Below are 25,410 nucleotides of genomic sequence, written 5' to 3'. Positions count from 1 at the left end.
TAGGAGGTGCTATAGGGACTGCAGAGCCCTACTTTGTCGGGTGCCCAGCTTATTTGGAAGTGCTTCTGGAACAAGTCTATGGGACACTGGAAGTACTCCCAGGTATTACATAAATGGAGCCAGCTGCCACTGAGTCAGGAGGGAGAAGACGATGCTTGCTAGAAGGAGGAGTGGAGGCAAAGACAAAGACAGAGCAAGAACACAAAGTGCTGCTCTGACTGTGTATTGCTTGTTACTGTACTGTGCATTGCTACTAATGGGAAACATTTTGGGAAGTGTTTCCCTCCGAATAAAAGCGGTGTGTTGTGCTCAACTTGCGTCTACTTGTGTTGGAGTTGGTGGGGGTGGAGCACCCTCTGCAGGCCACATCACTTTATTGTGGTGTTAATTTAATTTTAAATAGGCAAAAATGGCAAATGTATCTGTCAGTCTACACTCAGCAACCTATAATGACAAAGTTGAAGCATGTTTTCTGAAAGGTTCGCAACTTTGTTACAAATCAAAAACTGAAAACGTTTTATTTTATTCAGACCCTTTGTTTTGGCACTCCAGATTATGGTGAGGTGCAACCAGTTTGCTTTACTTGTCTTTAAGAGGTGTTTGGAATTTGATTGGTGTCCACATCTGTCTTACTCAATTGATTGGGCATAGCTGAGATATGCACATGTCTCTGCATATAGGGTGCCACAATTCACACTTCTTATCAGAACAAAATCTAAGCCATGAAGTTCAAGGGAACCCTCTGTAGACGTTTGGGATCAAATTATGGCGAGGCAAAGATGATAGAAATGGTATAAAGCATTTCTAAAGCTGTGAGTGTTTTCTGGAGCACAGTAGCCTCAATAATAAGTGAAACTGAAGACGTTTTGTATCACCAGCACTCTTCCTAGATTAACCAGGCAAAAAGGGCCATGGTTAGGGAGGTGACCAAAATCCATTGGTCACTCTGACAGGGCTTCAGAAGTCCTCTTCTAAGGTGGTAGTACCTTTTGAAAAGATGACCATCAAAGCAGCATTTCATTAACATGGCTAAAGTCAATTTTGAGTAAAAGGCACATGTCAGCCCACTTGGATCTTGCCAAAAAACTTTTAAAGAACTCTGACAGCACAAGGAAAAAGATTATTTGGTTCGATGAGACAAAAATTGAACTCTTTGGTCAGAACTCCAAGCACTATGTCTGGTGAAGACCAGGTTATGCTTTATCATCCTCCTCATTCTCCTTGCTGAAATCTACTATTGTTTTGCTGACGTTGACGGACAGAATGTTTTCCCAACACCATAGTGACAGGCCAGTCATTTCATTTAGGTACGACTTCTCATTATTGTTGCTAATGAGGTGTACATCAGCTGTGTTTTCAGCAAATTTTACAATGGTGTTTGAGCTGTATCTGGCCATTCAGTTATGTGTGTATATTGAATACAGAAGGGGACTAAGAACGCACCTCTGGTTCAGAGCATCCATTGACTTCTTGAAGATCATGGCATTGTTGGCAAAGTCAAGATCAGTGAATCTTGCTTCAACAACAGATGCCCCACTGCCGCTGGACCCCACAACCCTGCTCAACGCCCAGTCCATGCAAGCACTGAACAGAGTAGGAGCAAGAATACACCCCTGACGAGCCCCAGAATCAACAGGCTGGTCATGATATCCAGCAATTTTGGGGGGAATCCTGCAAAGTCTAAGTATGTCCCACAGGGCAGCTTGATCAAGTCGAACGCTTCACAAAAAATCAACAAAGGCTGCAAAGAAACTCGGTTGTTATTCATGTTTGCACTCCATGAGAGCCCTCAATGCCAGAATATGGTAGATAGTAGAGTTCTTAGGCATAAAATCAGACCTCTCCATTCGATGGCTAGTAAGAAAGTGATCATGGATTTTGTTCAGGATGACTCTAGCAAGGACCTTACCTGGCACCAAGAGCAGTGCTATCCACCTGTAGTTGCAGCAATGCAGGTGATTGATTACCCTTCCATTTCCAGACAGGGATGACAAGTCCTGTTTTCCAGTCAGTTGGAGTGATGCCTGTCTCCCGAATGGAAGCAAAGATTGCTTTCAATGCAAGGAGGACAGCCTTACCATTAGCCTGGAGAAATTCACTCTGGATACCACAGATCCTTAACAGTGAGATTGGGTGGTTCACAGCTAATCAGAGGATCAACCTCAAGAATTAGCAGGAGGATCAGCTTTAACTCTTTTAGGGCTAATAATTTTTTCTTCCTTTTGTCCCAGGGCTGAATATTTTTCCAAAAAAAACTCAGTTTTCTAAAAAGCACATAAAGCAATGATTTCATGCATAAATCAACATAAAATACTTATTTATGACAAATGTCACTCTGACTTATGTTCCAGGATCCACTACAGTATGCATATTCACATACTTATAACATACGTGTTTGTCCCATCATTCATAAACTGAAAGGCACTTTCTGGTAAAACAACGGTTTGAAGTAGTTGAGTGGCTGCTAATCCATAGTGTCCATCAGCAGGCCACATAGATTGGTGAAGTCCTTCCAGGGCGAACTTTTGTGTTGGTGTGTCAGCTGCATGAGTGTGTCCAGTACTATGATCAGTTGATGCAGGCATCTGACTTTCGTTTTGATCTCCAGGATCACTTGTATCAGAATCGGAGTTCAATAATCAGAGTCCGATTCAGCAGTAATATGCAAAAAATAAAGAAATAAACAACATGCACAGATTATTTTGATTTGTGCATTTGCTTTGCTCTCTCGCTCAATATATCAATGCCGTTCTAGACGTTCCTTACTATACGCTACTTACGCACACACAGGGTTTCATCGTCAAATCAAAGGGTCTAACGGTCCTTCAAGCAAAGAGGGTCTACCTATAACATAATAGTGAGTTTTATCAATATTTACAGCTTGCTTTTGCCCTCTGCCCCTGATATTCATCCTCAACCCCTTGTGTCAACAAAAAGAGTTAAATAGCTCCACAAAGTAGCCAGGCTAGCAGGTCACAATTGCAGCGTCATCTATAAGGACCATTCCATCAACCACCCTGACTGTGACAGATTAGGATGTGCGTAATGCTTCGATTTCTCTGGAAGCAGGATGTGGGTCACTAGACCATAGATGGTGTGTCAGTTGCTCACAGATTCTTCTAACAAATACCTCCTTATCTGCCCTCAGAGCCCGTGCAGCTGTCCTTCTCAATTCCTGGTACAGACTAGAGTTGCTATTAAGCAGTGTGCTGCGACTCCTCTTGATGTTATCCAGGGTGCCCTGCTAGTTGAAACGCCTCCTTCTGGAAACACTGGCAACACCAACACAACCTCTCATTAATCTTCATGGTCTTGTCACAGAAGGTCTGCCATATCACATTAGAAATAGCAGTTGCACCCAAGTCTGCAAGTTCCTGTGTGCAGCCTCGTTAGAAACAGCCTAATCTTGGAGTCTGGCCTCATTCTTGAGCATCTGCCCTTGAGGATGTGATCAATTTCTTTCACCGCATCATCAGTATTGGAGTACCAAGTCCAACGATGCGGCTCAGGATGCTGGAACCAGGATCCAGCAATCCACAGCCCCTGACCTTTTGCAAAGTCAAGGAACATGGAGCCACTTTCTCTACGGTCAACATACGCATGGGGATCAACACAATCCTCATAGCCGTCCCTGCATGTGCCACTAGTTGCACTGAAGTCATCCATGACCAGAGGAATGTTGCCTTGTGGGCACCCATCAACCACAGAGCGAAGCTGCAAATAAAATATCTCCCTCACCGAGACATCACTCACTGCGGTCATTGCATACACTAAGACAACAGATAAGGCCCCCAAAGAATGCCTTAATCTGAATCTCATAATACACTTGTTGAAAGGAGTGACATCGGACACTATCGGAAGGAGCCAATCTGCTACAGCAACAGCTACTCCCAGAGTGACCAGACCAATATAAAGTGCACCCACCTATAGAGAACTGAGCAGTCCTAGGTCTGCACACCTCGGAGAGTGTCGCCACTGACATGCAGAGTTTATAAAACTCTTCTGACAGCAGAGGAATGTGAACGCTACTCAATTTAGGACCCAAGTGCTTCCGTGCAGTGGGTGACACCACACCATTTCTGATCCCCAACAGGCCCGACCCCATTGACTCTCCAGTAGTTTCGACTCTTCAGGGGCTAAGGCTCCCAAGGGCTTTCCCCATCCCCTTCATAATGTGAGCAGCCTTCCTATGGGCAGCTGCAGCAGAGCTACTCTTGCAGAAAGGAGTCCTGTCTGTTGTTTCGGAGCTGCGTGAAGTTTTTGCGGTGGCTAGAGTGGCAATCCTACCATCAACCCTTAGATTTTTCCTGCAAGTTGGAGGACCCCTTGCAGGGCTGAATGCTGTTTAACGTCATGCCCAGGATTAATTACATTAAAAAAAATACTGCACCATTTTTTACTTTCTCGTATAAAATGTATAGGGAAAGTATTGAAATTGTCCAAAAATTCAGTTTTGAGATTTTGATGAATCTTAATGTTTTTAGAACTTCCTGAGTATGAAAATATCTTTTTTGGAATTATGTCTGTGTGTGTGTGTGTGTGTATGCGTGTGTGTATGCATATGTAAACATGATACCTTGAGTATGCTTTCACTTAGGTCAACCAAATTTTTCATACAAGTATTAGGTACAAAACTTTTGAGCTATTTCCACTTACCGGAAGTGGTATTCATGCAGCTGCAGAGTCCGATTTATTCAACTTTACTTTTATAATAATTGTTCAATATATTATTAATTTGATCTGATTTTTTGTTGATGGTTCTTTAATGTACATAAAATATAATAATTGTCTTGCGGTTTACTCCTCAAATATCCATCCCCATATCTAACTATACGAGACAGTCTAGGGGAGACCATTCCTGATTTTTTTTTTTTTCCGTACTGAAGAGATTGTAACTCGATTCATTTTTTGGCTTTATGTTTTATAGCTGTGTGTCTTCTAGAATAGAATTATGGAAGTATGTCTGAGCACTATGGCTCATTATATTGATAAGGATTTACAGTATGCCAAAAAGTTGATGCTTGCAAACGGCATACTATTCTCAAAAACAGGAAATCAAATGCCCAAGGACTGAGAGTTGTACTGGCCGTGTGGAGCTTGAAGAAAGAAGTAGCAAGTTTGCATTATTACAGATAACAGGGCAAACCTAGTGAACATCAATGCTATCGGTGATTGGGCCAGAGTCCTGAGCTTTGGTTATAGGCTGCGCATAGCAGATAGTTAAGTATAATGTGATATTTATACTAATCATAAACATTGCATAGTAATGGATCTATGTGGTTGCAGTATTTCCATATCTTATGTAGGTAACAATTCTTTGCTTGATAATGTGCAAATGTCATGTAAGCAAGTAGTATTCAGTAATGTTCTTTTAAGATTCAATGGTGATGTACAGTATTTCTATCACATTTTATAAATGACACAATGGGAGCAGTATGTAACAACTCATTACTACCTACTGTAAATATCTGTTAATCTTGCTATATATTAATATTGTTACAGTTAATGCTCTTACATACCAGTGCAATAGAAATACCATGTTGTGTTTACATTAACATCTTATTCTAACATTACACTCATTTAAGATTTTATGTGTGCTTTGACTTTATGTACATATTCAACTTGTGTTTTCTTAATGCATGAGAAGTCACTATTTCCATGTTTAACATTTTTCCATGTTTTTGAATGGTAAACAGTGGTGATGGCTGGTTTTCAGAAGTAACATTTGGTTAAAAAAATATAAGGTGTTATATACGTATTACATATTATTTACATATTATTTCTTAGTTATTTGAATATTTGGAAATTACTATATTACAAATTAAAAACACAAATATTTTAATAAGTGCCTTTGTATCTTTAATGTAAACAAAAATAAACATTTGTTTAAAACACTAAACTTAAGAATTTCAACTAATCCAGCATTAACAGTTTGACATTAACAATCTTTAATTGGTTCCCTAGAAAACTGCTAAATAGACTGTGTATATACAGAATACAGTATATGCTGGTGGTACACATTATACATATTTAAATACATATTTCTTTGTAGTAGTGTTAATCAAAATTGTGGTAATTGTGCTCCTCTATTGAGAGTATGTTTTGGAACATTTAGTTGCAACCACCTTGCTGTAAAGAAGACTTATTTGAAAGTTTTGAGCTCCTTAAAAGATATTTTGTATTTGTAAACAGTAAATACTTGGGATCAACAGAACAGAGTAATGGGGATTGTGGAAGAGAGGTGAAGAAGAGAGTGCTGGCAGGGTGGAATGGGTGGAGAAGAGTGTCAGGAGTAATTTGCGACATACGGGTATCCGCAAGAGCGAAAGGGAAGGTCTACAGGACGGTAGTGAGACCAGCTGTTATATGGGTTGGAGACATTGGCACTGACCAGAAAGCAGGAGACGGTGGCACTGACCAGAAAGCAGGAGACAGAACTGGAGGTAGCAGAGTTAAAGATGCTAAGATTTGCACTGGATGTGACAAGGATGGATAGGATTAGAAATGAGTACATTAGAGAGTCAAATCAAGTTGGATGGTTGGAAGACAAAGTCAGGGAGGCGAGATTGCGTTGGTTTGGACATGTGCAGAGGAGAGATGCTGGGTATATTGGGAGAAGAATGCTAAGGATAGAGCTGCCAGGGAAGAGGAAAAGAGAAAGGCCTAAGAGAAGGTTTATGGATGTGGTGAGAGAGGACATGCAGGTGATGGTGTAACAGAACAAGATGCAGAGGACAGAAAGATATGGAAGAAGATGATTCGCTGTGGCAAACCCTAACAGGAGCAGCCGAAAGAAGAAGAAATAACAAAACATCAACCTATTGTTTTAACACCCCTATTTCAATTTAGTGTTATGGGGTATTAATTGAATGGCACTCTTTCTATTACCTGGCCAATTTTAGAGTTCTTGATTAATGCAGATAGTTGGGTAGGAGTGATTTGGGATTATGATTAGTGCAGACAAGTTATTGATTTGTAGGTTGGTGCCAAAATCTACAGACAAATCTTGTCATCAGAGGATCTCTCTAAACAATTTTTCCCTATTTATGCACTGGTATTAAGTGCAAGCTTTTCTAAACTACCATGGAGTTAGATTGATAACTTGAGAGAGTTTGTAAAAACATTTATAAAATGTTTGCAATTTTAATACTATTAGTAATGTGGCTTTGCATTTCTTTAAAATCCACAAATATGGCAAAAGCAAATGTTCCTGATATGAAATATGTTTTACTTACCCTTTATTAAAATAAGTAACTTGTTACTGGTAAAATAACTATTTAGCTTTGCAAATCTGAAATGTCAGCTTATTTAATTGGGTAGTTAATCTGTTATTTTTATATTTACGAAAAATGAAATGTTTTATATGTTAATTGATTTAAGTTCTGTGTTTTTGCTATTTTTGTCCTTTACTTTGAGTTGTTGTCCTTGTGAAAGAAAACATTATCAAGGCGTAATTGCAGCAGCATCTTCATGTTTGTTGTTGCTTTAACATGCTTTCTTGTATAGTTTCATATACTTTTTTGACCAATTGGTTTTACAGATATACAGTAAGCAATTAAAATTTACAGTGATAAGGACCTAAATTTGAAGGTAAATCAAAAAGTAAGTGTTTTTAAAAATATGCAGTAACCACTCGGATAGAAAATGATACAATGCAACACATTTGCATTGCCTTATGGGTAGTTTGAACATGTACAGTACAGTGTTCTGCCGTTAACCTAGTTGAAGCTAATGTTAAATGAACATGAATGTTCTACTGTGTATTGCAACATTGCTGAACATTGCACCGTAGTGAGATTTCTTTGGATGGTTAGAGTAAAACCTACTGAAATTCCATTGTCGATTTATTGGACAACACAAAATATACAAGTTAAGATAAACACCCAGTGTTTCTAAGTTCAGAAGCGAAGTGGGTGCAAAACAAAACCTGTTATCTCTTCTAGGGCTGCCCATATTATTAGGTCACTGTCTGCAGGCCCAGATTTTTCCAGAATGTAGCACTTCTAAAATTTCTTTCCGTTAATTCTCTTTCTCGTCTCTCTCCTTCTCTTCAGCCGAACATTATTTGTCTGTCTGTCTGTCTGTGTATCTGTTTATCTATCTGTCTATCAATCAAGTCTCCTGACACCATACTCTCTGCCTGGTAAAAAGTGTATCTTAAACCACATGCAAAGCTTTTTCTGACTAATACTTCTTTATAGGTGGGTTCAGGTGTCTTTGTTCACATAAAGTTCCAGGTACTATTTGAAGGGCCATTCATTCCTTGTATTCTCCATACAGTCAAATAAGAAAAAACATCTTGTTGCAAACTTTTGTCCTGGATGCTTGTAACTACTCATCTTCTTTGTTAGCCTATTGCTCTTGGGGCACTCCTTTCATATATTGGACCATTTGCCACCTTGCAGTGTCTTACTTTCAGCACTGACATGTCATAATCTATGCTTGCTGTTGCCATTGCCTTTCAAATATGTAGGTTTCTTCCCAGCCCTGGTTATGCATTGCATAGTGTTCTGCTGTCTGTTTTTGACCTGACCACTTGTGACAGCTGACTGTGTCATGTAAATGGAAAAAAGTAGTTTATCTCCATGAACTCACTGGTGTTCATTCAACAAGTTTCAGTGTGCACTGAAAGTTGACATACTTGGAACAGATAATTTAGAGCATCAGTGACCAAGCCAGATTTCACTCATTAATTCTCTGTACCTAAATACAAAATCAGACACTAATGTTATATTTTGTGCGTTGTAATATATTGGCTTTCTCCTTTGTATAATGTGACCCTCATTGTAACTGATTGTACTGTAACTCAGATCTTTATAGTTTGTACATGGCTTAAGAATGCAGTTTGTGTTTTGCTGTGTATCTGCTGTCGCTCATGCAAAGCAAGTTCTTCATCAATATTGATCTAATTTCTTTTTTTACAAGCAATATGAGCTACTTAAAGATAATTCATTGTCAACCTTAATTAAGCAAAGCTAAGTACTATTTGGCTTTCAGAGATCCTGAATTTATCAGGATGCTAACTCCAAATGGCAAAGGGGTTCATTGTCAAATAAAAATTAACTTGACAGCATGGGCAATACTTTAAAATTTTTCATAGTTGTTGTATGGTACAAGATGGCTAATGTGTCAGTCAGTGTCCAAAATCATAAATACTGTATCTTTATAATTTAATCCAAGATGAAATTCACTTGTACTGATTACCGAGTTTAATAAAGGCATGTTTAAAGGGGGAGAATTACAAGCATTGGCAGACCTTACAAGGTATGGTCCTACAGTTCTTCTTAAACATCAGTGTTTTGGTATGGTTTTAAAGTAGACCATCCTTCCAATAAGAAAGATATTACATACTTCTCTGTCATCACCCAGTGGCAACATATTATACATTAAAAATGTAGGAAAGTGCTGTTTTATTAAGATTACTGTTATGTCCCAGTAGTCTTGGGAAAACACAACACTAAGATTTTAGTTCTAGAATTGGGGAACTGTTGTTGTTTTAGATCAAAAGGTTTTCTTATTCTGTTAATACAGTATTGTGTTTGGTTTATATAATGTGCATGTAATGTTTTAAAAAGCTGTAAAGTTTAAAAAAATATATAAGCTTTAAAAGATGCTGAGCAGAGCCAAGCAAAATGACACCTTTTATTGGCTAACTAAAAAGATTATAATATGCAAGCTTTCGAGGCAACTCAGGCCTGAAGAAGGGGCCTGAGTTGCCTCAGCTTGCATATTGTAATCTTTTAGTTAGCTAATAAAAGGTGTCATTTGGCTCTTCTCTACAATCATAATGGCTAACACGGTACAACACCCTAGTACTACAAAGATGCTGAGCCTAATTTTATTACATTTCAAAATGACCTTGACTCCACACTATGAATTAAATGGGTATATAAGGAGTTACTTGTTACATAACTTTTTGTCAAGAAAACTATATTCTGCTGAAAATAACCATTATATACGCACAATAATGACAAAACATGGTTTTCTAAAGAGCTGAAAAAATAATGGACAGCTAAGGAGAAGCCTTATTAAAAATAGAAATCAGGCCACCAAAACCAGATAAAAGATCAAGCTGGAGCAGGGTTTTTCCACCAATGATTACTCCTCTAACCTGTATGCTATAGATTACTAGTTAGAAACACAGAGCTTTCCCTCCACAAAAAAATCCCTCTGTATCTAATCAACTAAACAGTTTCTGTTGCAGGTTTGAGAAGCACCTCTCCACAGCTCGGGACTCTGTTTGTTGCCATGTACCATCCGATTTCTATGCAACTCCATCTTTTCCCATCTGCATCTCTGAGCATGAAGTCTATATCCTCTTCTAGATGCAAAAATATTGTACAGTTCCTGGTGCAGGCAATATTTTCTCCAGGCACACAAACCTCCTACACTGATCAGTTTGCACCTCTATTTACTGTAGTAATAATAGACATTTGAACACCGAATTCTTCACAATATCTAGTCACAGATACAGTAAGTCTCCTTGATTCACTACAGTTTGCTTCATGTGCCAGTAGGTCAGTTGAGCATGCACTAAACATGGCCTTCTACCACATCATGCCAAATCTACACTCTCCAGATACCTTTGCCAGGATTTTATTTGTGGATGTATAGTAATTCAGCATTTAACACTGTCATCAGAGCTTCTTCAAGGTAAACTTCTCAGTATGAAATTAAACTATGGTATATGTTTCTGGTTATTCAAACCTGATAAATGGACATCAAGAAATGACCTGGGCCACATGGTCCCCATTATGGTATGTTCCTTCACCTCTACTCTGTCTGCACCAACAATTTAATATCCCCTGACATATCTGTAAACTTGCTGAAATTTGCAGATGATACTACCCTGATCAGCATTACTTCAGACAGGGACAAGGTACAGTATCAGTACACCTTCAAAAATTTCAACCTGAATACTATGAAAACCAAGGAAATGGTCATGGATTTTAGGAAATACTCCACACCACCTACACTCATAGTTAGAAATGGTGTTGTTGTGAACATGGTGGAATCATTTGAATTTCTTCCCACCATTAACGCTCCCAGACTCAACTGGAATGAAAACATAATTTCTCATGTCAGAAAAGCATCTCCAACAACGTAAAAAGTTTAACATGTTCCAAACAGTGCAGGTTTGGTTTTATATAATTTTCTCAATAACACTTATATGGTAATGCATGTGCTCATTCAAAACATAAAACTATACCATGTCATTGGGACAGCAGAAAGGATCAAATGCCTAAAACTTTATTGAGGAGCTGTAATACAACACGGGTTATTTAAAGGCACACTGATGCAGGCAGCCATCTCTTTTAGTTATTAACATCACAGAAACCTTTTAGGTCATAATTTAAATACAGCCTCTGATTCATTCCTCCCTCCTCCTGATCTCCAAACACTTCAATCTAACTTATATTATGCTTACTTTAAAAAGTCTTGTACTGGGAATCAGTGGAATACTGAATTGTTGAATTGTTTCATGTAATTTTTTGTGTAATTCATTAATATTGTTTGTCACTCTCTATATAATGATGTCATCGTGTCCTATATTGAGCTGTTGATTGTATTTACTTTTGTCACCTATGGATGTAATACCAAAAGAAATTCCAAGCAACTGTGTTGCCTGGCAATACAGTTAAAAGTTCAGGAACATTTCAAGAACATAGTTGCATGTTACAGTGCATTATTAGTTAACTATTTAAATAAAATTTAAAGTTCAAACATAGTATCATATGTTCGCAGTTGCATATCTTCCATACACTAGAGATGATAGTATTATAAAAACTCAAGACTACTGGGACATAACAGTAATCTTAATAAAACAAAATACAACAGCATTAAATGCAATACCCTCTCCCTCTCTCTGTATGTATATAGATAAATATTTATGCAGCTGAGCTGTAACATATTTAATATAATACCATCATAGTAGATTATCCCCTTCTTTTAAGTCCCCAAAAAAGAAAAGGAAAATAGAAGGTAAAAACATATTAAATATAAAATTTCAAATAGTGTTAAAATGGAAAAAAATTTACAGGAGGTAAATACAGTCAGTGTTCTTCCAGTTACAAAAAGGTGAAATGGCCCTAAAGATGTCTTCCTGTCTTTTTACCCAAACCTACTGCTACAGGTTGAATATTGACACCATTTGTTAGAGGGCACTGCTTAGATGTTAAAATCAGCTAACCAGACTGAGGGCTTAAATATAATTGTTGTCAGAAAAGAAATGCAAGCAAAAATTCTACAATATAATCAGAGCCAAACCTCCACGACAAAGACTAAATGAAAACAAAAGAGCAACAGTCAACACTACAATACCACTTATAAAATAAAATAAATAAAATACTTTTATTTAACTGGAATTATTCTCTGTTTAATGTAAATAATGTTATGACTGCTGCTAATACCTAAACATAAGTATTTATTTATAGAAGCAGGGAATAATGGGAAGTATTTAAAATGTTTTTTCTGTAACTATGTCACAGCACAGAATGGAACTATTAAACACACTGGGAAATGAACAGAAAAAATAGATATAAATTCACTGTCATATTAGTTGACAACATAAATTTATTTTGGGTACAGACATTATTTTCATGGAATTGTTGAACTGTGACAAGACATTGACTCCCCCCGACAGAAATGCGAGATCCCAAAAAAACAGCTTTCTGTATCTGAATTCATATTTCTCTAATTTTATTGAATACGAGTGATATATTTATCCAATACAAATCGTCCATCTCAAATTGTCATAGTCTTTATTTATGCAAATGTGTGTTTTGTATGAGAATATCTGCCTTCATAGAAGTTAGATAAGATAGCACTTTATTTGTTTTTATAATTTGATTCAGTCTCTTAATATTCCAGCTTAAAAAGGGACAGTGGTCAGTAAAAAATATCCGACATTGTATTTATAGGGGCATTGTCATCAAAAGGTAGCTCTCCTTGAACACAGTAGGAAGTTAGGATTCAAAGTAAGTAAACAAGATAAAAAAGATTGACTTATTACTTTTTACTTATGCTTATTTATTGCTTATAGATCTATGTTTCTCTTTGTTGAATATGGCCCCAAATTAATAGGCAGCAAAATAAATAAGTGCTATAGATTATAGAATATTAAGTTAACAGCTTTGATTTATACTACAAGTTCCTTTAAATTGTTCAATGTAAAAGTTTTTCTTTTTTTTTTTTTTTAAATAATAAATCTGAATCATTTTCTCATTGTCATGCTAAAGAGCTTAGGACTGATGTTGTGTTTTACTTGGTCGAGTAGCTAAAAACCTAAGAAGTCAATTTGAAAGTTTAGTCTTTCAGTTTACATTTCAAACTGTCATTCGCTGTGTGCACTTACTGAGTGTTACCTGAATTTAAATTTTTATATTATGGAACTAATTTATGTAAAATAACTGATATTATTTCTGATTGCTTGAATGACTCATCACATGTCTTCCCTACTGGTTAAGCATATATTTTAGCAGTGTAATAATTGAAGAGTTTGTATCTGACAGTATATTTATATTTTAGACAGGCTTGATTACAGTCTGAGAATGTGGCTTATTGTATTAATTTTTAAGGTGAACTCCTAAGGTGTTAAGCAGTCTTGAAGGAGAATGTCAGGGTGATCCTGTAACAAAGACAATGTCTTCACTAAAAGGACAGTAACACAAAGTATAATGTTTTATGAAAATGACCCCTAAAAAATGGAAAAGGCATTAATATGTTATGCATTGTAGCACCAGGCTGGTTCATGGCTAGCTTTTCATGAAATTAAAAAGCATAAATTCTGTTTAGCATTTGATGCTTGCGGCATCAGACCTGAAAACCATAATGTTCCTCAAAACCTTGGGTTGCTTTTCACCTTTCATAAATTTACGGGCAAGATTCTATACCAAAAAATAATTTTCAGCTCCGTGGCTCATTGTTATTCAAACTTGATTGATTGTCGTAATTTACTCAGTGAGGAAGTTAAGTGCCCCTGTCATTTCTGAAGAGTATAATTGGGACATTTCACAGGTCAGCGATGGTGACAGTTTTCTCTTTTGATTAGTGTTAGCGTGATATCAAACATTACGGTACCTAGTGATGGATTATCCCCACTGAATATACCTGCAGCCTGGGCTTTAGTAGAAGGTAGAATTAAGACTTGTAGGCCCTAAACAATAGACCAGAATATATAAAAAGCAGTTAATACATCCATCTCAGAATGCACATAGCATTTTAATTAAAATTTTGTTTGAAATTTTATGTTGCAGATTTCTTATTTTAATTATTGAATTGACTCCCATCACTTTTTTTTATTTGAATTCAACCTTTTTGTATAGTTGGTACTGTTGCCAGCATTTTAAAATATATGTTAGATTGTCACTCAGATCAAATTTGGGATACAGTAATTATTTTTAAATAAGTATTTTATATTTATTTCAAAACTGTGTAAGGTAATCAAGGTATTTTATGTAGTAAACACAGTTAAACATGCATTTTCATTTATTTGTATTTATCATTGTTTTTTATTGGAGCAAGTACCATCACTGTAACTACTTTATACATGTGCAAGTCTGAATTCAGTAACTTTTAGGTACATGTATAGGACTATTTTTGGTTTGCTTTATTTTATATAATTAAATACTTGTCCATGTAATTAATTCTGTGGCTGATTGTTCTGTGCTTTTGCCGTTATGCAATAACAAATTAAAACTGACTGAATTTGATTTTAGCTCTGAATGCAATAAGGCAATTTTTACAAATATGTTTTTTATATTAAAAATAAGTCAAATAATTCTTCATTCTGTTGTCCACTTCTCTTACATTCTTGTAACTTTTGGAAATTTGCTACGGTCTTGAAGTATTAAATTTACTTTTTCTTTCCTATCTAACAGTTTCTTTGAAATCTGGTCCAAAGTACACTATTTTCCCAGCAGAACATTTTTTCCAGACCATATTGTTTAGAGATTTAATAGCCATGCAAAAGACAGTCCAGGAACTTTTTAGTAATTTATACTAATGAACGTTGCACTCTGTCTTAAATTCTTTTTAGGTATGTCACATTTGATAAAAGCTTAAAAATTGCAAGAAACATGCTAAGTTTGCAAGTTAACCATTTCCCTTCGCACAGTTCAACTTGATCCCCCTACTGCTTTTACCATTTCTAATCGAATTTCCTAAACTGTTATCAGTAATTTCCACTCTATTGCTTAAATCTGATCTTGAAATACAAGACCTGTATCTAGCCTCAAAAGTAACCGTTCTTTGAACTCGTACTATTGAACATTATTCTTCAGTTATCTTAAAATCTCAATGCTTAGATTGAAATCTCAAAAGTCTTTTGAGCTACTCCAGTAATAAAAAAGGGAATTAAAATGCTGAACATTTGTTAACTCTGTGAATAGCCAGGTGCGAAGGAGTTTTATTCCCTATATATCAGTTTATAAGTTGAACTGAAGAGAGGGGAAAAAAAAGACAGAAGTATGGTATTTTGTTAAAAAGTAATCATAATGATTTAAAGAAACAACTATTTACAATCCATTATTTATTTTTTTTTCTTTTTGTAGTTTTAAATCTAAACAATGATTAATAATATTATCATATAATTTATACTCAAGCTGACCCTTTGTTTTTTATTGCTTAAGCACCTCCATGGCCATACTATATTTGGATAATGCTCAAGGGAAACAAATGCATCATCGATAAATTGACAAGCTTTTGGCAACCTGTCTCAACTGAAGGCTTTTTTCTAAGCACCATATTCATCACAATATGATGAAGAAGAAATAATAAAATGATGATCTTCAGCCCAGTTGCAATTACTAGGCCCCTGTAGTGAAAAAACAATTGGAAGTGGTCAACTGGAAATTCCATTAGGGACCCGAATTAAAATATTCTCACATCCCCTTTATTGCATAGTTGCATTTTCAGTATGCAGTAAATCTCGAGAATTGCAAATAGCTCAGGTAGGTCTTATAGAGTGCTAATAAGCTAAGTGAGCCTAGGGTGACAGTCTAATCCTTTAATAATCTCCTAGCAAGCAAATAAATGAAACCCCCTCAGACAGTTTGGTGGAAGTGCATGATTTGCTTTTAAGATGTGCACTAAACTTGAGCTTCTTGAAATCAATGTTTGTTTAAAGGGTTGAGACCAAAGAAATACCCTAAGGACTGAACAACAAGGAATATGTAGAACTGTACTCATTTTTGCAACTAAAAAGATATTCCAAGGTCTTACATTTTTTGAAACGTTTTGGCATTTCAGTTGTCTTTTGCTAGCCCAGTTATGAAAAAGCAGTATAAGAAATTGTCACAATTTCTGACATAACTTAATTAAGAATATGTTACTTTTGTAATGGTTGTAGTACATTTTCCTTTTTTGCAAGTATAATAAGATAATATTAATCCATCAATTTTTATTACCCATTTGCAAGATTTGGGCAGTCTGAGTTCAACAGCATCAGACACAAGGCAAAAACCAACTTCCGAATAGGACACTGGCCTATTACAGGGTGATCTTATACACAAACACTCACACTTTCACCATGCCAGTTTATACTTGCCAATTAGCCTAGCAAAGTCCCTGAAATAAATCCATATAAGGAAGACAATATGTACACTCTATATAGACCACGCCAAAGCAAGGTATCGAACCCAGGCCACTGGATTTGTAAGGTAGCAATGGTGACCAGTGTGTCACAATGCAGTTGAACAAAAGTGAATACATTTTGATACTGTTGTTTTCTCTTCATTTTCTGCCTATTTATATTAACTCTATGTCCTAATTACAAACCGGATTCCAAAAAAGTTGGGACACTAAACAAATTGTGAATAAAAACTGAATGCAATGATGTGGAGATGGCAAATGTCAATATTTTATTTGTAATAGAACGTAGATGACAGATCAAATGTTTAATCCGAGTAAATGTATCATTTTAAAGGAAAAATATGTTGATTCAAAATTTCACGGTGTCAACAAATCCCAAAAAAGTTGGGACAAGTAGCAATAAGAGGCTGGAAAAAGTAAATTTGAGCATAACGAAGAGCTGGAAGACCAATAAACACTAATTAGGTCAATTGGCAACATGATTGGGTATAAAAGAGCTTCTCAGAGTGGCAGTGTCTCTCAGAAGCCAAGATGGGTAGAGGATCACCAATTCCACAATGTTGCGCAGAAAGATAGTGGAGCAATATCAGAAAGGTGTTACCCAGCGAAAAATTGCAAAGACTTTGCATCTATCATCATCAACTGTGCATAACATCATCCGAAGATTCAGAGAATCTGGAACAATCTCTGTGCGTAAAGGTCAAGGCCGTAAAACCATACTGGATGCCCGTGATCTCCGGGCCTTTAAACGACACTGCACCACAAACAGGAATGCTACTGTAAAGGAAATCACAGAATGGGCTCAGGAATACTTCCAGAAACCATTGTCAGTGAACACAATCCACCGTGCCATCCGCCGTTGCCAGCTGAAACTCTACAGTGCAAAGAAGAAGCCATTTCTAAGCAAGATCCACAAGCTCAGGCGTTGTCACTGGGCCAGGGATCATTTAAAATGGAGTGTGGCAAAATGGAAGACTGTTCTGTGGTCAGACAGTCACGATTCAAGTTCTTTTGGAAATCTGGGACGCCATGTCATCCGGACCAAAGAGGACAAGGACAACCCAAGTTGTTATCAACGCTCAGTTCAGAAGCCTGCATCTCTGATGGTATGGGGTTGCATGAGTGCGTGTGGCATGGGCAGCTTGCATGTCTGGAAAGGCACCATCAATGCAGAAAAATATATTCAGGTTCTAGAACAACATATGCTCCCATCCAGGCGTCATCTCTTTCAGGGAAGACCCTGCATTTTTCAACAAGATAATGCCAGACCACATTCTGCATCAATCACAACATCATGGCTGCGTAGGAGAAGGATCCGGGTACTGAAATGGCCAGTCTGCAGTCCAGATCTTTCACCTATAGAGAACATTTGGCGCATCATAAAGAGGAAGGTGCGACAAAGAAGGCCCAAGACGATTGAACAATTAGAGGCCTGGGGAGAATGGGAGAGCATTCCTATTTCTAGACTTGAGAAACTGGTCTCCTCGGTCCCCAGACGTCTGTTGAGTGTTGTAAGAAGAAGGGGAGATGCCACACACTGGTGAAAATGGCCTTGTGCCAACTTTTTTGGGATTTGTTGACACCATGAAATTCTGAATCAACATATTTTTCCCTTAAAATGATACATTTTCTCAGTTTAAACTTTTGTTCCGTGATTTATGTTCTATTCTGAATAAAATATTAGAAGTTGGCACCTCCACATCATTGCATTCAGTTTTTATTCATGATTTGTATAGTGTCCCAACTTTTTTGGAATCCGGTTTGTAGATCATTGCCTTTCTGCCTTTGTATATTTGTATTGTAACCACCTTTTTTTTAAAGGATACTATCTATACGGCACTCAGCCTTATTTGTGGAAAATTGATAAAGTACAATTTTGTCTGTACACCAGTGAACAGTTTTCATGGCAATACAAGAAGTATAATTTCTATACCAACAAGCTTCTTATCTGGCAAGTTAATGAAAAAACAAAAAGTTTTCAGAATACTTATTTATAGAATGCACCAAAGTGCCTCTGGTCACTGTTCAGTGAGTGGATGTAGAGGTGGTCCACATCAATGAAAGACTGGACTGGTCTCTTGATGCAAAAAAACTATATAAGAAATGACAGAGCAGGCTGTTTTCTCCTTAGGAGACAGAGTTCTTTCAATGTTGGTAATGACATCCTTCACATCTTCTACAACTCTGTGATGGCCAGTGTAATTTTCTATGCTGTGGTGTACTGGGTCAGTAACATCACTTAAAGAGATTCCCAACAAATTAACAAACTAATTAAAAGGTCATGCTCATTTGTGGGGCACACTCTGGAGGTAGTTGCAAAAAGAATGAAAACAAAATTGCTATTATGAACATTTCTGCACATACTCTGACACACTAACACTGAGTACTTTCAGCCAACGAATTATTTAGCAGAAATATGGGGCTCTTATATACCAACAGAACTACTCCTGCATAATGCCTAAATGCGACTGGGACTGACAAGTGAGAAGTTTTTTTTTATTTTTTTCTTCCTTTTTACCATTCTGGTGTGTATTCAGACCACGGTATGCATGTTTGTGTGTGTCGGTCTGTTTAACGAGTGATTGGTCAAGATTCTGTAAAAAGCCAAATTTCCTCCTGGGGACAAATAAAGTTCTATCTATCCATCCATCCATCCATCCTCCCTTATACAACCTGGTAAACACCTCTTGTACACAATCTTTATTTCTGTGACCTGTATGCCATACAAACTACATGGATTTTTACATTTTTTTTTATTTTATTGAAATCACACAACATTCCATGCAAATAAATCAATTTTTACAAAAATAAGATCGAAAACAAATCAACCCCCACCCCTAAACTAGACGGATTTTACCCTGTTTACTGTATAAGAGTAAAACATTGGACAAGGAGCATAAAACTCAGAATGAGCTTTTGGCGTGCTGTGTAGCTGACATAATTGTATGTGCGCTTCAAGTAAAATTATACATCAAGGGTTACCCTATAGTCTAAAACACTTGCTAGCTAGTTAATAATCTGAGAAGCTCCCTTGAGCTTTTTCTACCCTACATAATTGAATTAGAGTGCTTTAGGGCTAGTTGAAGGTCATGGGCAGTCGTGTTCATAAACTTCTGTGTTCCTAGCATCTTAATGTTTACTTTTCCCAATTTTGGTTACTTGATGGGTTTATGTACTATGTTTAACATTTGGGTATGTTGGTTTGGCTTTTTTATACCAAAATGTTTTTCCTTTGTTAAGTCGACAGTAATAATGAACATCTCTTTTTAAATTAGCTGTCTTATCTGCCCAACACCATGGTAGGTTGAAGAGAAGGAGATAGAGTTGGGGTTGTACTTTCTTGTTTCTTCATTCATGTTAAAAGATTTTATTGAGAAAATGTAATTGTAAGCAACTTAATTATTATTTCTCCATTACAGGGGTACAGCATAAACATATTGGCTTAGTAGATGATCTTATTCTGATCTGGTTTTATTCAGAGTTTGTCTAGTGACCAAAATACCTAAAAACATCCACTTAAGTAAAATTAAGTAAACCATCAAAAGACCCAAAAATAATTTTTATTTATTACAGTTTAGAACAACAACAACATTTATTTATATAGCACATTTTCACAAAAAAGTAGCTCAAAGTGCTTTACATAATGAAGAAAAATAAAAGGCAAAATAGGAAATTAAAATAAGACAACATTAGTTAACAGAAAAAGTGTAAGGTCCGATGGCCAGGGAGGACAAAAAAAAAAAACTCCAGACGGCTGGAGAAAAAAATAAAATCTGCAGGGGTTCCAGGCCATGAGACCGCCTAGTCCCCTCTGGGCATTCTACCTAACATAAATTAAATAGTATTCTTTGTATTTAGGGTTCTCATGGACGGACTTGATGATGATGGTCATGCAGACTTCTGGCTTTTAATCCATCACTGTTGGAATATCATGATGCTTTGAGTAGATGCGCCACCACCAAAAGGACACCGGAAAAAGAAACAGAAGAGAAAGTAGTGGTTAACACAGATTTTAGAGCCACCATGTATAGTTATTATAATGAATTGGTTATACAGAGTATCAGGATTAAATTAACGTGTTTTCAGCAGTTTTTTGAAGTGCTCCACTGTATTATCCTGGCGAATTCCTATTGGCAGGCTATTCCAGATTTTAGGTGCATAACAGCAGAAGGCCGAGTCATCACCACTTCTTTTAAGTTTTGCTCTTGGAATTCTAAGGAGACACTCATTTGAGGATCTGAGGTTACGATTTGGAATATAAGATGTCAGACATTCCAATATATAAAATGGGGTGAGATTATTTCAGGCTTTATAAACCATAAGCAGAATTGTAAAGTCAATCCTGAATGACACAGGTAACCAGTGTAGTGACATCAAAACTGGAGAAATGTGCTCGGATTTTCTTTTCCTGGTTAGGATTCTAGCAGCTGCATTCTGCACTAGTTGCAAACGATTTATGTCTTTTTTGGGTAGTCCTGAGAGGAGTGCGTTACAGTAATCTAGTCAACTGAAAACAAATGTGTGAACTAATTTCTCAGCATCTATCAGTTATAAGAGGTCTAACTTTTGCTATGTTTCTTAAGTGAAAAGGTGCTGTCCTAGTGATCTGATTAATATGCGATTTAAAATTCAGATTACAGTCAACAGTTACCCCTAAGCTTTTTACCACTGTCTTGAATTTTAATCCTAATGTATCCAGTTTATTTCTAATAGCCTCACTGTATCCGTTATTGCCAATCACTAAGATTTCAGTTTTCTCTTTATTTAGCTTGAGAAAGTTATTATTCATCCATTCAGAAATACAAGTCAGACATTGTGTTAGTGAATCGAGAGAATCGGAGTCATCTGGTGCTATTGATAAATACAGCCGTGTGTCATCAGCATAGCTGTGGTAACTCACGTTATGCCCCGAGATAATCTGACCTAACGGAAGCATGTAGATGGAGAAGAGCAGCGGACCCAGGATAGAGCCACATCTACATGTGTCTTTGAGTTGTAATTCCCACAACTAACAAAGAATTTTCTCCCTGCCAGGTAGGATTCAAACCAATTTAAGACACTACCAGAGAGGCCCACCCATTGACTAAGGCAATTTCTAAGAAAATTATGATCACTGGTGTCAAATGCGGCACTTAGATCTAAGAGGATGAGAACAGATAAATGGCCTCTGTCTGCATTTACCCGCAAGTCATTTACTACTTTAACGAGTGCAGTTTCTGTGCTGTGATTTGTTCTAAAACATGACTGAAATTTATCAAGAATAGCATGTTTATTTAGGTGGTCATTTAACTGCATAATGATGCCTTCTCTAGAATTTTACTTAAGAAAGGCAGGTTAGAGATGGGTCTAAAATTTTTAAAAGCAGAGGGGTCAAGATTATTTTTCTTAAGTAGGGGTTTAACTACGCAGTCTTAAGACAGTCTGGGAAGACTCCTGTATCTAATGATGAATTTACTATGTCAAGAATATTATCAAGAAGGTATTTGCACTGGTAATATTCCAACATTAAAGTCCTTATCCTCTTATAGAATAGCTCAAACACAAAAATGTGTTTTGTTCCTTTCAAGTTCTGCCCTTTGCATACAACAGTGGTAAACTGTTTGAAGCTGTGCTTGGGTATGTGAAACACTTTTTTTTTTAAATATGAATGTACAAACCAGTGTATTTCTTTGTGCCGGTCCCAAGCCCGGATAAACAGGGAGGGTTACGTCAGGAAGGGCATCTGGTGAAAAATTTTGCAAAGTCAATATGCAGACAACATAGATGATCCGTTGTGGCAACCCCAAACGGGAGCAGCCGAAAGAAGAAGAAGATGAAGGTTACCCATTCCATTCATGTCCAAATGTATTATTTGTTTTAACTGCACTTCTGTTAAATAAGAAGGCAGTTTGAACAGCATGTGAGAATATTATTGCAGTAGTCAATTTTGGTTAAAACTAATCCATTCATTTACATTTCTAGTAAAAAAAAACTCTTTTTTTTTTTAGAAAACATGATTTACATAATATGTAATAGAACTAAGAAATTAGAATAGCTTTAAAGATGTTCCTGAAATCTGTGTGCTGGCTAAACTAATATTTAGGCTGACTGAGCTTTTAGTTGACTGTTTATTATTCCTATCTGAAGAATTGCTCATGTAATATCTGGCCATCCCTGGGTTGAGGATCTGTTTCTTAATTATTTATTTTCAACTGATCAAATTTTAAATAATGACAGTTTAGTGTTGCTGTTTTGAAAGTTTCCACCTAATATAGTTTTCATGTATCCTCAGTTAAAGAATGAGTATTTCTCTTAAACAATTAAATAATATCTCCATGGGTACAATTAAACAGGAGGAATGCCAGTTAAGGTCTGGTAATCCCTGGAGAAACCTGAGAAGGGTAATAAGTGGATGAGAAAAAGGAAGTCTGTTCTCTCCCCCCTCTGCTCTTACCCTGATTCTTTTTACTGTAGTCCATTAGAAGAAAAGAAAATTAAAAAAATTTAACAGAATCTATTCTCCTTCCTCTTATTACAGCTATTCTTATAGGTATCCCTAGTACTTACGACTACATATTTCTAAAGCCCTGCATTTTTTGTCTCCTTAGTTGAAAGCAAGTCATGATGATGATGAGGAGGAGGAGGAGGATGATGATTTTGAAGAAGTTCCTGAAAAAGAAGGTTTTGAACCAACTATACCAGACCACCTACGTGAGGAATATGGTGAGTTTTCCCAGCTGCATGCTGTTTTTGATCTCTAACTAGCATACCCTGACCAAAGCAAATAAACACTGATTAAAAAGTAATAAGGCACAAACCATGTGACTATTTTATTTATTTCTTTATTTTTTAAAAGTGTGAAATAAAAGCTGTTTTGTGTTGATTAAAATATATTTTGTGTGTTTGTAATGTGTGAATTTCCCATTGGGATTAATAAAGTATCTATCTATCTATCTATCTATCTATCTATCTATCTATCTATCTATCTATCTATCTATCTATAATGTGAAGCGTTGACAGGTTTTTTTTTTTATAAACATATTTTGCGTGATTATATCTTTTTAGCTGCTTTTTGGAAAATGCAATAAATAATGCAAGTTAAGCTTTTGCATGTTTTGTCACAATGTAATTGTTTTTTTCCCAAAATGTTGGGTTGTTGTTTTTTATTTTTTTATTTACATAATCGATGATTTATGTCCACTTTTATATTAAGCCCCTGCAAGATTTCTTTTCCAATTATTGTCGTTTGCATACTTTTATGTGAACCGATTGTAGATTAAATGACTTTCTTAGGGTGAGTAAGCAGTGTTGCATAATCTTGCAGTCTTGTTGTTTCTTTAATCCTTTATCCACTAGGCCATACTACCTCAATTACTTAACAATGTCCATCTCTAAATCCAGTAAGGAACCTAATACTATGAACTAATACTGTAACTAATAATATTTTTCTGTTTGTATGTAAAAATCAATTTCAGGGTCATGGAGGCCAGACTGCGCACAAGGTAGAAACCACACTGGACAGGATACTAGTCTGTCATGCGGCACACATGTTTACACCTAAACTTACTCAAGTATGGCCAATTTAGAGTCATCAGTTAATGTAATCTGTACTTTTGAGCACGGGTCAAAGTGTTTTCAAAGACTCATGTCAGAATGAGAAGATTAATGTTCATCTTTTACTATATGTTTGCATACTAATTTACAACAAAGTGAATATTTTGCTACATATATTTACTAGGTAACCTAGAATGTACAATTCCCCATGAGCCTGTGCTAACAAACAAATGACTGCTGAAAACAGGATAGCTGCAATTTAATTTCACTTTTAATATCAACATGAGAGAAAATGCAAACCCCACCCCAAATTAAATGTCCTGTTTGTTTTTGTTCTCCCACATAACAGGCCCTCTTCATGCCAAATCAACAGCTTATTTTCTAGGTAAAGGCTTAAATTAATTTTGTTATCCTGAGGCTTTTATTTTCTGTAGATGCCTGGCTATGGTTTTTACTATTTTGCAGCTATATTTTAATTTTCTAATTTGGCAAATTTAGCCATTTATGTTTATTTTGATGTAGTTAATTTGTCAGCAACTGTACTTGTTGCATCATAAGCAAGAAACTGTCTTTCTATAAAAAGTGGAGATGCTATGCAGAGGAAGTGAAGTGCTAACACAGAGAGAGATCAGCAGACATCACCCAAGGAAGCACACTGCTCACAGTGGTCAGAGATGCGCGACTGAGAGATGGAGATCTTCATTTAGCTAACACTACAAAGAGCTTGCCTCTGAGCCAGAGAACAGGGGTTCAAAGTTCCCACCGGCAGTTCACCACTTAGCTGTAAAATGTATAAACACAAAAATACTAAAAGAATGAACCAGTACAGCATGTGCACAAGGTCAACACTAATAATGTACTGTCAATAGCCAAAGGGTGCATTTGGGGAGGTGTGAGTGAGTCATGCTTACATTCCCACAGTCACCAGGTCCTCGGCAGCTTGCTCGGTACAGTCAAGTTTAAAAGTATAGTATTTATGCAGTATGTACAGTATTGACAGAAAAGTAGTGTATTGATGTTGAGGTGTAGGGGTGTGTGTGTGTGTATATATATATATATATATATATATATATATATATATAAATGGTAAATAGCCTGTATTTGATATAGAGCCTACTAGAGTTCAAGAACCCCCCTAGGCGCTTCACAACACAACATTCACCCATTCACACACACATTCACACGCTGGTGATGATAAGCTACTTTGTAGCCACAGCTGCCCTGGGGCGCACTGACAGAGGTGAGGCTGCGAACACTGGCGCCACCAATCCTTCCGACCACCACCAG

At 36.6% G+C, this 25,410-nt stretch overlaps 1 protein-coding gene across 2 annotated transcripts in view; it reads left to right on the top strand.

Annotated features, from left to right (window-relative positions):
- The window catches only part of uvssa (UV-stimulated scaffold protein A), a 125,225-nt gene that overhangs the window by 34,779 nt on the left and 65,036 nt on the right, over positions 1-25,410 (top strand). For both annotated transcript variants that reach the window (XM_039751772.1, XM_039751773.1), the window contains one exon: positions 23,178-23,292. In XM_039751772.1, the coding sequence (XP_039607706.1) occupies positions 23,178-23,292 (115 nt within the window). The remainder of the gene's footprint in view (positions 1-23,177; positions 23,293-25,410) is intronic.

The sequence above is a fragment of the Polypterus senegalus genome, chromosome 4, assembly GCF_016835505.1.
Source record: "Polypterus senegalus isolate Bchr_013 chromosome 4, ASM1683550v1, whole genome shotgun sequence".
Classification (NCBI taxonomy): domain Eukaryota; kingdom Metazoa; phylum Chordata; class Cladistia; order Polypteriformes; family Polypteridae; genus Polypterus; species Polypterus senegalus.
This window is presented reverse-complemented; position numbering and strand designations above follow the sequence as displayed.